The sequence below is a fragment of the Hydra vulgaris genome, chromosome 03 (assembly GCF_038396675.1).
Source record: "Hydra vulgaris chromosome 03, alternate assembly HydraT2T_AEP".
Classification (NCBI taxonomy): Eukaryota; Metazoa; Cnidaria; class Hydrozoa; order Anthoathecata; family Hydridae; genus Hydra; species Hydra vulgaris.
Window position 1 is genome coordinate 25,509,685 of NC_088922.1, and position 13,231 is coordinate 25,522,915.

Here is a 13,231-nt window from a genome sequence, read left to right on the forward strand (position 1 = left end):
GCTCAGAGTTAAACTTAATACTCTTACTCTGAAGAGTCGTTCATAATACTATATAATATATAATATTATGAATGACTCCTCAGAGTAAGAATATTAAGTTTAACTCTGAGCCATTTTACACCGAAAAGTAATCAAGGGCAGATGTTAAGTGAAGTGAAACAACTTCAAAAGTTAGGTTACATAGTACATATTATATATTAGTACATAATATTACATACATAATAATATTTGTACATAATATTATTATGTACTAATTTTGTATTTGTGTGTAGAATCTGAGTCCGATGTGGACGATCCTGAGAGCGACGAGTATCGACCGTCGTCAAACTCTTCTTCGGATGCTGTTCAGGAATCCAGTGGAGACGATACTGAAGAAGAAGCACATGTTGAACCTGAGCCTACCCTACCTCCTCCAGCTCCTCAACAGAGAAAAGGTAGTTAGCGACAACGGAAAGAAAGTAAGAAGGAAGTTGCTAAGAGGAAGCGTAACTCTGGAGTCGCATATACCGGCCACAGAGGCATTCCTAAAGCAAGCAGATCTGTGAAACCTTACATGCACAGGTGCCGTTACAAATGCTGCTTAAATATAACTGAAGACCAGCGAAAAACTGTCTTCAATGATTTTTGGAAGCTTGGTTCGTTTGACCTTCAAACGGCATATTTGAATGGGTGTGTGAAGGTCGGTGAGCCGAAGAGGGTGAATGCAAATGCTACTGCAAATAAGACCATCTCGAAAACTATACCCTTAATGGGCCATCGAGTGTGTAAAGACTTTTTTTTAAAGACACTAGACATATCAAACTCTCGTTTTTGTCATGTTACGAAAAATAGGTCCAAAAGCGGGATATCTCCCCAAGACGGTCGAGGAAAGTGGCCAGACAAGCATAAGATCTTGGATTGTGATCTAGACTTCGTACGGTCGCAAATCAACTTGTTCCCAAAATATAAGAGTCACTACAGTAGGCATGATAACCCCAACGAGACTTATCTTCCATCTCACCTCACATTACAGTGCATGTACAACATGTACGTAGAAAAGTGTGTAGAAGTCAACCGGAAGCCCGTTCTGCTGTGGTGCTACAGGAACATATTCAACAAGGACTTCAACATCAGTTTTCATCCACCTCACACGGATACTTGTCATAAATGTGATCGGTTTGAAAACCTATTGAAGACCTGCGTTGACGGTGAGGCAAACAATATAAAAACGGAACGGGATCTTCCTCACCGGAAGGCTGAGAAAGCGGTGGAATCTAAAAGGTCATCCAAACAACAGGGAAAGTGTGATGATACCGTTGTGGCCATCACATTTGATCTGCAACAAACTCTACCGACCCCAGTTCTTACAACAAATAAAGTTTTTTATATGCGTGTCCTGTGGACATATAATTTTGCCATTCACAACCTTGCAACAGGCAAGGCGGACATGTTTATGTGGGACGAGTCCACCGCATCTCGTGGCTCTCAAGAAGTAGCCTCCTGCTTGAAAAAGTTCGTCAATGGTTTGCCTGACAATGTTAAACACATTGTAGCCTTCAGCGATAGTTGCGGAAAAGAAAAAAAATATCCTAAAATTCTGGATGTATGTGGTGAAAGAAACGATTATCAAGACGGTGGATCACAAATTTTTGGAACCTGGCCACACCTACATGGAATGTGACGAAGACTTTGGAATCATTGAAAAGACCAAGAAGAAAACCCCATATGTATTTGTACCTGACGATTGGATTAATACTGTTCAACTGTCCAGTAAGAACTTTCGCGTCACGAAAATGTTGACTGAAGACTTTATATCCGTCGCAAACACGTCACGAAAATGTTGACTGAAGACTTTATATCCGTCGCAAACATGGATGTAATCACAAAAAACACAAAGAAGGACTCTGAGAAAAATCCAATCCGCTGGCGGGAAATCCGTTGGTTACAGAAATACAGACCAACTGAAATGCAGTTTAAAGAGAGTCTTACCGAAGACTTAATTCCATTTAAGACGGCAGACTGGTCGAGCAGTTTTGTAGGTAGAACTCCGACGATTCGACTAGATCCGTTGTACGACCAGCCATTAGAAATAAAGGCTGCCAAGTGGAAAAATTTTCAAGAATTGCTGGAGTTGATTCCCCCAGTGCATCATCAATTTTATCGAAACATGCGGCACACCCCTATTCTAGTACGCGGCCGGGGCCGCGGAAGGGGTGCTGTGATTACACGAGGAGGACGAGGAGGACCTAGAAGACGTGGAAGAACTACAGCAACAAGAACTGCAACTCAGGTTACCACGTCTTCTTACGAAGAAGACGATGTCGATGAAGATGAACTTGATCGCATGATGGAAGAAAGCGATTAGTTTGGTTAATATACCCTAATTAAAATATATTCTAATATTACCTCTTCTTTTAAATCTATATCATACTTTTAAGTACATGTTAGTTATCATGTTATAACTTTTCTAATGCAGACATATTGTTGTAGTGCTTAAAACAATAAAATGTAAATCACTTGTACTGTTTTTCCTCTGACTGATTGTACACGTCTGAATAATACAAGTGACTCTTACCTTAGTTTGACCTGTCAATATACATTTAATTTTTGAAATTTTAGAAATAATGCCTAAAAGCACATATTTTCCAATTATTCAATCACTTTTTGTTTTTAAAATGCACCGTAAGAATTTACAATAAACAACTTTGCAAAATAGTGTTTTTCTCCCTTGTTAAGAAATATCACTTGTATGCTTTTTCCTCTGAGCCCCTCAATTGGAAGTGTAATGACTAGGAAGCGACTCACTATTGACATGATAAAGCTGCGACAGTACTTTTTTAAAAATATTTTATTCAATTGTAATTCAAAAAGGGTTTCCAAAAAAAAAATTAATTAAAAAAATTAAATTTCCGTCTTGAAAATTGACGATTTAAGTTTTGAAAATTGTGAAGTGCCTAATGAAAAAAATAAAAAATTTTTCTTAAAAGTTAACACTTTGGTGGGAGGCATATTTTTTGTGCGATCAACGCTTACTATTCAAAATTAAGCACACTATTAGGGTAATATAATGCTATGATTGATTTTGTTATTAAATCAAAAAAACACTAAGTACTTTCAAAAATATTTGGGTTATAAAATGACCCTAATTTTTGAATCAAATTATCTCTAAAAATAAATATCTTAAAAAAATATTTTTGTTACTGTTGGTAAGCTGTGGTTATATTTTTTGCAATAAATAAATAAAAAGTTATTGTATTTTAAGTCATCGGATGAACGATGGAAGAACATACACCTCAAACTTTTAAAACCTCAGATCTTTTTAATTTAGCCGTGCGTGCTTTATCGATTATCGATATTACGGGCTCAGATGTTGAAGTGCCTATACATACATCAACTGACTAAATAGGTAGAACATGTAGGGAGGGCACATACATCGACTGACTAAATAGGTAGAATATGCAGGGTGCTTACATACATCGACTAAGGATTTCGGTTTAGACAGGCAATATGTTAAAAGGATAGTTTGTGTTAAAAAGTGTTTAAAAATTAAGACAAACACTTATTTTGTTATACTCCGGTCATTAATTTACGCAAAACTTCAAACGTCGGAAAGGTTTCTGATTCTATTATCTACCGTTATTCTTCGTTATGTCCACAACCAGGTTTAGTTAACAACGTTTTCACAGTAAAACCTTTCAAGCTAGTTTTTATTAACTCTATGGGGAATAAAACTTTATTGAGTATTAAATTTAAGAATACAAACAGTTTACAGCAAGTGCAACTTGCTGGTATTTACGTCCTAAAATTCGAATTACTCAAAAACTCATAAAAAGGAAATGTAACCTATTGGTTTTTGGCGGACGCTATGTTGCCAGTTGTTATATATCAATGCAACCTATTTTCTTACTTTTGCTGTGAAGCTTTATTATTTATTTAGCAGTTTTGAATAGTTGATATGGTAACAATTTCAAATTAAGTATTTGTTATTATTTAAATGGTAAACTGTTAAAACATTAATGTAATTATAAACCTCACACTACCATTTTCCCAAAAACTGCGTTTATAACCTATTGAAATCAAAGGTCTTTATGAGTTATAAAGCAACAACAACTCGAAACGAATCTTAAAATAAAATCATTCGCCGCATAAACCTTTTTTCATACTTTTGAAAAAGTAGCAAGAATCTCCAAGGAACCAAGTCAAATGTTTATACTACAGCGAATTCCCATTAAGTCGAATTCGGATGAAATGAGATATTAGAGTTGTGGCGATTTTTTTAACTCAATACTAAAGTATAAACATCAAATATACACCATCATACCAATGAACACGTGAAAAAATTTAACGAAAGAAGTTAAGCTTTGTATTACCCTGTACACTTGAAAGAGTGTACAACGTGAACTAACATTCAAAATAGTTCAGAAATACTAACTTCGTTTTAATTTAGTAATAAAATTTTATCTAAAAGATGTTTTTTTTTATATGAAATTCATTAAAACTATAAATTAATTGCTTTTTTTATATTATTTTTTAACAGTTGTAATAAAGCATTTAATTACGTCTTATAACAATATATTCTATTCAGTTCTACTTACGAAATAAAAATTAGGCTACTATTGTTTGTGTTTTATATAGAATGAGTTTTTCTTATAAAGAATTTTAATCATGTTATTTTGATTACTTTTATTTTCCATACAAAAAGTTCAATTTATCCGAAGAAATTCGCTGAAAGGGGACAAAAAAAAAAAGGTTTGATATAACAAAGTTTGAATTATCAGAGGTCTGACTTAGCCGGAGAATTTTAAGAGTAATCAATTAGACGATTTCAAGGGACAACATAAAACAATTTATAATAACCGGTGATTACAAACTTAGCGGAATTTTACTGTATAATCACTTCATTTTTCAAATTTTAATATGGTGACAAATTTAGAACTTAGCAAGCGTTTGACTTCTTAATCGTAGAATTCATATCTACCAACCACGATTTATGTTAAAATCACCTATACATTAAATTTCGTCTACCTATGCCAATAATCATTTAAATTGTACATAAAAAATATTAATGACTATAAAAATGGTCTACGAGTTTTTCTTTAATAACTGCCGATCTGCAATGTTTATAGTAAAATATTTAAGTAGTTTAGCTAACTAAAAAACATCTCCATCATTCGAATAGAGTTAACAGATATTTTATCTTTACTAAAAAGAGCGCTTGTAAATTTTAAATCACTCATTAGACAATAAGCCGAAAACAGAGTTCTTTAGAGAGGAAAAAACAAGAACACTATTGTAAAGATATACTATAGAAATTTTTTACCCTTTATATTTTTACAAGAAAACACACCTATAAATATCGCAGATCGTCGCACGACACAGCTGTTGATAATACTACTTTCGGTGTTATGTTGATAAATTAAATTCTTAACACATAAAAAAACCCGCTTATTCTTGTTAACTTTAGCGCCTGCTAAATATTTAATAAGCTACTTCTATTCAAAGTAGATAAAAAATCAAATAAGTAAGAAAACCGTAGTCATTTATTAATATTAATGCGCTGAAATAACTTTTTTTTTATTTTATATTTTTTTCAATAAGTAAAAAAAAAATTATACATAATCAAGATAAATGCAAAGAATGCTGAACAACTGATAAATCCACAGTTTTTATCACTGTCAAAAACAAACATTTATGCAAGCTTTATGCATTAAAATTAAACATGAGTGTATACTTAATTATTTATGCACAAATAAATATAATAATAATAAAAAAATAAAAAATATTGATGATAATAATATACAGTAAAGAATAAAATGCTATCAACCAAATTAATAAAAAACATAATTTGGTTTACGAAGAACATTATAATTGTTATTTTCTTTCTGAAAAATAATCTACAATATTTTATTTTTTTATATCAAGACAAAAAAACTAATAAGCAAATAGATAAACAACCATCATAGGATATCTACATGAATCTGTAAGTTAAATGTGAGACCAAACTATACCATACTAACAAAGAGCATTTTACTTAGACAGCATCATTTTTACAAACTCTAAAAAGGAAAAAAATTATTGAGCAATAAAGGACTAATGTATCATTATTTAACTGATAAAATCATATACAATGAATTTAAAATTGAAAACAAATATTATATGCACAAATATAACTGTAATCAAATACTGTATGAGGGTGTTAATGGTTTTAAAAGGGCATGAATTTAAAAGTGTAACCAAATATTATATGCATGAATATAATTGTAACCAAATAATGTATGTGAAGGCTTTAAGTGTGTTTAAACTGTATGTGAGGGTTTTAATGGTTTTAAAAGGGCATGAATTTAAAAGTGTAACCAAATATTATATGCATGAATATAATTGTAACCAAATAATGTATATGAAGGCTTTAAAGTGTGTTTGAAATTCTTGAATAAAATAAATTTGACGTATTTTTAAAAACTATTATTAGAGACATTTTTTAAACATGTCTATTTTTTGAAATTACAAAATTAGAACCAAAATAACAAAGTAGAATTGAAATTTAATTAAGTTACCATTATAATTTACTTGACCATCTCCATCAACATCCGCTTCTCTAATCATTTCATTTACTTCTTCATCTGTTAACTTTTCACCAAGATTTGTCATTACATGTCTTAATTCCGCAGCACTTATATAACCGTTACCATCTTTATCAAATACACGGAAAGCTTCTTTAATTTCTTCCTCAGAGTCAGTATCTTTCATTTTACGGGCCATCATAGTTAAAAATTCAGGAAAGTCGATGGTACCATTCCCATCTGCATCTACCTCATTGATCATATCTTGTAATTCAGCTTCAGTAGGGTTTTGTCCTAAACTCCTCATAACTGTTCCTAGTTCTTTGGTTGTGATCGTGCCATCACCGTCTTTATCAAAGAGAGAGAAAGCCTCTTTGAACTCTGCAATTTGCTCTTCAGTTAGATCTTTAGCCTATAAACAAGTTTTATTAGAAAATCTTTTATTTGTAGAGTAGCTTTAAATTACCAAAAAAAGATCAAAGAACCTTAATCAAAAAAGAAAAAAGGTTTTTATCATCAAAGCATTTAAACAACTACAAAATTATTAACATAAAAACATTCAAGGTTCTTGTGCTTTTAATGCTTTGTAATTTTGCTATAAACAGATGCAACTTTTAAGCATTCTTTCTAAGATTTAGCTTTAAGATTTTTCTTGGAATAAATTTTATTTGATTTTTGCTTTTTTATATAAAATTACAAATATTTAATATTATTTTTATATAAATTTAAAATGTTTATAGCAAAACTTTTACTTTATATTATTTCTGATAAGTATTTTTAAAAAGTGGTCTTATTATATTTGGCTCTTTTATTCTAACAATTTTAACCTTTACACTGCAGACTATAAAGTCTTTTTTAATACTCCTGTAATTTCCGCATATTATTTTAACTTTTATATTAATTATTTTTATTATATAAATTTTAATTTGCAAAAATTATTTTTTTAAATTAAAAAAACAAACAAGGGTTGTAAAAAAAACAAAGGAAAAAAAATTAATGTAACTTTATTTTTGTAGCTTATAAAAATAATTAGGCTAAGACTTACCATTTAAGAGTTAGTGCTTCAACACAGAGTTAAGGCGACAAGAGAAATCCCGTACGAATTGAGGCCTGGTTAGAAACGCAGCTTTTTATATTTGCCTCGAGTTCACTCATTAAAAATATACGTTTTCTCGAGAAAAGTTAACCGAAACGAGGGCAGATAATTTTGAGCGCGTTTGCGGAGTTAAATAAGAAACAACAAAACGTTTTGGTATCGTTTAAGGAATAAAAAATAATTATATTTTTTGCTTATAGGTGTAAATTTTCCATCAAATATGATTAATTAAGAGGAAATAAATAGCCTACAAAAAACAGCCATGAAAAGGGGCATAGTTTCTTAAAAGATATTTTTTTTTTACTGCTCTTCAGAAAGAAAAATAATCTATTTTAATTAGATTAGTAAACTATACCTAATACAAATTATACAAAAATAGCTGGCGCTATTTTGGTGCTGAAGTGGAAAAAGGATTATAATTATAAGCCTTACAAAATTCGAGAAACTTGCTCAAATTAGATCCAAAGTTATTTTTTTCAAACAGATAACATTCCCACCCTATTAATTATCACTCGGAAAATTCCCGCTTTACGAGTTTTTATCAGACAAGTTCCTACACAGAAACTAGCGCAGGGGTGGCAACCGTGGTTGCCGCCCATAGTTATTAGGGGCCCATAGTTATTAGGAGCCCAATAGTTATATATATTGTATATATAGTATTGTATAATAGTATTATATAAATATATTGCCCATTGTTATTAGGGGCCCAATCCGACCAACATTTTTTTAAAAATTTTAAAAAAATTGTAAAAAATAATATGCATGTATAAAATCATATTAACATTAACAATGTGTACTATTATTATATAGCTAAGAAATGCAAACTTTTTTCAGATTGTTTTTTTTTTTTTTTGCTTCAATAATAATATTAACTGACACTTTAAATAGCGAGCAACTTTATTTAGTAACGATAATTCAGGAGTAGACTTGCAAAATCAGATAATTCACTACTTTTTTTAAATGACATACTAACATTTTTGTATAGTTCTCCTACTCCTACATTTTCATAGATGAAGATTAAATTTAAAAGCAACTATTTTAATTACATTTGACCTGCATAAAATTATTTTGTTCGTGCAAAATCAGATAAAAAAAAAAAAGTTTTTTGTCCATCCAAAGTAAGACAAATATTTTATCCAATCAATAGTCTGGTCGCTACATGTAAAAAAATAAGGAAAACTAAACATTTTGAGTGGACAAATTAATTTTTATATAGACTTGTTCCTTATAACTTAAGAAGTTTAAAAATTTTTACGTGCCACTTGGAAACTCCTTATAACTTTAGTTAGAGACAAAAATAAAAGCAACTTAGTGTAAGGATTTCAAGTATAAATTATCCGCCATGTTGTTTATAAATCGAATACCGTAAAGCATTGATTTAGTTTTTACAAATTATTGACAGGGGGTTAACAATATGTAAAATTAAATGTTTTAAATATAATTATTCAAATCTATTTAATCAAAATTTCATAAACCTTTTTTAAAAACAAATTTTTTTATAATTGCTTTTTAATATTGTAATAAAATAAAAAAAATTTGTTGTAATTTAATAAATCTAAAAAAGAAAATTTGTTCCCGTTATTTGTTTACGTTAAAAAATATTCGCTTTTCAAAAACTGTTTACTAAAAAAACGTGTTTTATTTATTTTTATTTATATATTATTATTAAAGTAAATAATGGCGAGTAGCAAAAAAATACAGCATCTTAATCTAGCTCCTAAAAAATAAATTAAAAATGCTTGCATACTTCCTCAAGGAGAAGTTGCTCATAATAATAACAAACTAAAAATGCGCTTGCGAAAGTGAAGAATGCTTGGTAAGTCACAAACTAAATGTCCACCTCAATTTATTTCTTTACATATGCCTAAAGCAATGGTACGGAAAAACAATAAATAGCATGGATTTGATAATAATATTTTTTTTTTTTTACTATAGTCAAATTCGAAATGACTTTAAAATCATAAACATTCTTGCTCCATCAAAGATGTTACGATAAGTATGTAAATATAAAAACTTTACACATTCTACAACATCGGAAAAGTAGAGCAGAAAAGTCAACGAGAATGTAGGCGTGGATAATGCATCCTCATCTAAGCGCAGAATCTCAGCTCGGAAAAGAGACAGATCAGATAAATTAAAAAACCATTGGATGGCAATTGCAACGCAAATAATATTACCCTCAGTTTTCACGTTTTTTATTGTTTTACGTACTACTTCAAGTTAAAATAATTCCCTTGTTTTAGGAAAAATTATTGCGGATGATGGATGTTGCATTTGCTATTGCAAAAAGACTAATAAAGATAGGAGCGGATATGAAACGCTAACAAAATGCGTAAAGGAAAGTGCAGCAAACATGTTAAAAGAAAACGCTGTAAGTAAAGCTGACAACCCACGACTCATAGCTAGTATATCGGGCACAGAATGGCAAACCATAATTTCCTTAGAGTTATAATATCATCGGTCTTGTTACCTCAAATATACAAGACCCCAAAAAACTCTTTTTGTTATAACAGAAGATACAATTATGCGTTTGCTCTTCGACTATGTGAAAGAACACGTATTAGACAATTTAAAGATTATTCATACAAGTAAGCTATTTGAATTTTACAAGGAAAACTGCACAGATAAAACAAAGATTCCAGATAGAAGGACTTTGCAGGATGCTGAAGTTGCAGAATTCGGCGGGTCTGTTCAAATGTGGTCACCAAAAAACGGCTATTCTTTCTTATACAACGATACCATTGAGAAGGGAAAAATCATTGAAGTTTTTTTAAAAACAATTGAGAATCTAGAAAAAAAGAATAATCCAAAACCGATTGAACCGCTTATCGATCATGTCGCAAAAGAGATTCGCAGCGAGGTTTTGTCTATGAAAAAAACATACTTTAAATGGCCTCCTAATGAAGACGAGTTACTAAGAGTTAAAACTGAAATTCCATCTTTTCTGCATCAACTTTTTGAAAAATTCTATTTTGTGCTAGAATTAGTAAAAGATGAATTGTCAAAATAAACTCTCTTTGGAAAGATGTTATTTACAACGTAACGAACGGCCATCATCGATGCTCTAAACACGTGTTATTAGGGTTAAGTACGAAACAAAAAACTGGATCAAAAGAGTAAATGAAATGGCTAAGTAAATTAGGACATGGAACTTCCTATGATGAAGTAAATTATTTAAAAATATTTCTTGCACAAAATGCAATGCAAAATCAAATTTTTTTGTCCTTCTGTTCTCCAGTCCTCAAAATTTGTGACCTTCGTTTGGGACAACAACGACACAAATCCTGAAACTTTAAAAGGAACTTCTATGCACGTTACAAATGGTATTGTCATTCAGTTTCAAAATATTGATCAAGTACACAAAAACGGGGTTAACGAAATAATTTCAAGAAAAAGAGAAAGATCTTTTAAAGCAATTGAGAAAGAGTTGCCTCTGTACGTAAAGCATAATCGAGAAGAACCAGATTACCTACGTCAAACAAACGCGTTATCAAAAGACAGTAAGTTACTGGTAGTTTCAGAGAAGCTGGATTTCTTTTGGACCTTTCCGTGTCATTTTTCTAATGATATCCCAAGTTGGACTGGGTTTAACTAACTAATTACACATAAAAGGATATTAGAAGATATCCACACTATTAGCTATCTTTCTGCTATTAACTCATTGCCTACAAAGTTCTGCTCCAGTCCAAAGCTAAAGCCGAGAATCTTGGTCTCTCAGAAACTGACGCTGTAATAGATCAAGCTATATATGCAAAAGCGGTAGAAATCCTGATGAACCCATGTCATATTGATCTTAAAAGATTTATTGTCCTCCGAATGGGTGTATTTCACACATCTTGTATTTTTCTAGCTGTTATTGGCAAAAGATTAAAGATGCCGGATTACAAGACTGGGCAGTTGAAACTGATATAGCCGGTGAGTGGTTTCTTTATCTTTTTAAATTTTATTGACATTATATTACGTAGCAAATATTGCAACAGATTTTTTTTGACCGAAGAAGGTCGAAGTACTAAAAATATTTTTTATATATTTTTAAGGTAAAAGTTCATTAGAGCGTATTTTGAAGGGAAAGCAATATAACTGTGCCGTTCAAATTTATCAGTATCTGTATAATGCACTAACCCAGCTGAGGATAAAATATTTTGAAAGTTGGTTAGTTGAAAACAATCTTTCTTTGTTGAATAACTTCTCTTCCTCACCTGAGTTCATTAACTGTTTAAAGGAGGTAAATAAATTTGCCTAAGTATGCTTTATGTCTGTGAATTTAATGATGATATTAAAATTATACTTTGATTATTTCTAGACGAATTATGTCAATTTGAAATCGTTGTTTGGTGATGATTTCTTCAAAATGATCACTCAAATGTATTAAAAGATATTGATATTTCCGGACCAACTTCCGCTTTTTTGTTTTCCTTCATTGAAATATTAAATATTTTTTTTTTGCATTGCTCCGTTCAACGAAGGTTGGTAACTGGACTTTTCATTTGAGGCAACACGCCAAATGCTACCGTGGCTTTTTGCATATGATCGTCCGAATTATTCTCGCTTCTTAACTTTCTATTGGACCGAAATGACGCAACTTCCTAAAACTCATCCAAGTACTTATCAACAGTTTATGTAAGCTTGTACATCAAAATATTTCGTTTGGATTTCAACAAACTTTAGTTTTAAAAATAGTTTCAAATTAAATCTTTACAATTTATTATCTTTTTGAAAACAGGGGTGGAAACCTCTCCGTAAGAAGAACGAGCGGTACGTTTAACAAAGTTCCATCTGACCAATGCATTGAACAAACTATTAATCGTGATCAGAAATGCCAAGGGGGAACATAAGGTTATAGTACGTCTGAAGGAACCATTCAACGCTGGGTACTTACAAGTCATACTGTTTCAAAATTTATTTAATTTTGAAAAATGACATGGGAATCACAACCAAAAAACAAACACCAAATGATCTAAAACCATCAAGAAAAGATTTCAACAACGGATGTGTAGAGAGAGCTTTGATACTAATGACAAATTGGGTTCCTTTTGAGCAAATAGGTTCTTTGGTAAATATTTGTTCTGGAATAGAAGCACCTGATGAGTTAAAAGATAATTTATTGAATTCACAATCCATCGGGGAAGCAGAGTTCCAAAGGTTCTTTAGAGAACGCATTCAATCTTCAACAGTTTCTTTTTACGCTTCAATCAAAATGTGTCGTCTGCAAACATTAAACAATTTAAATTTGAAAAAAATTTATTGCCTTAAAGAGAAATCATTCACTATATCAGCCGAACGAAGTATATTTGGAAGATTGCTAGTTATTGCAAGAGGTAGAGAAGGTCTAACTTTGAAACAAATACTATGTTATTCTTTGAGTCCAATCCCATGGGCGTTGGGATTACCTGATGGTAGCCTCGTCAAAACAAACAAGATGAAGCTTCTTTGTAAGTTAATTTACTACTGTTACTATAGGTATTGATAAATCATCTTATTCAATTAGCAGTTTAACTTGAAATAGTTGCCGAAGGCCGATATCATTTGTTTGTTAAGAACATATTAGTCGTTCTAAAATAATTAATAAATACCACCTACCCGGTGGGCACAGGAC

At 31.2% G+C, this 13,231-nt stretch overlaps 1 protein-coding gene across 1 annotated transcript; it reads right to left on the reverse strand.

Moving 5' to 3' along the window:
• Positions 1 to 5,823: 5,823 nt before the first annotated feature.
• On the reverse strand, positions 5,824 to 7,725 carry LOC136078050 (calmodulin-A-like). Its single transcript, XM_065792765.1, has 3 exons — positions 7,585 to 7,725; positions 6,534 to 6,951; positions 5,824 to 6,035 (listed from the first exon to the last, which is right to left on the reverse strand). Exons 1-3 carry the CDS (start codon positions 7,585 to 7,587, stop codon positions 6,007 to 6,009), a joined length of 450 nt encoding a protein of 149 aa, XP_065648837.1. The 5' UTR covers positions 7,588 to 7,725; the 3' UTR covers positions 5,824 to 6,006.
• Positions 7,726 to 13,231: the final 5,506 nt, after the last annotated feature.

Bases quoted from the DNA above. Each gene is read 5' to 3' on its own strand.
- LOC136078050 (XM_065792765.1), bottom strand. The intron at 6,036-6,533 runs GTAACTTAATTA...TTTCCTTTTTAG, and splicing joins TGGTCAAGTAAATTATAATG to AGTTTGTAAAAATGATGCTG.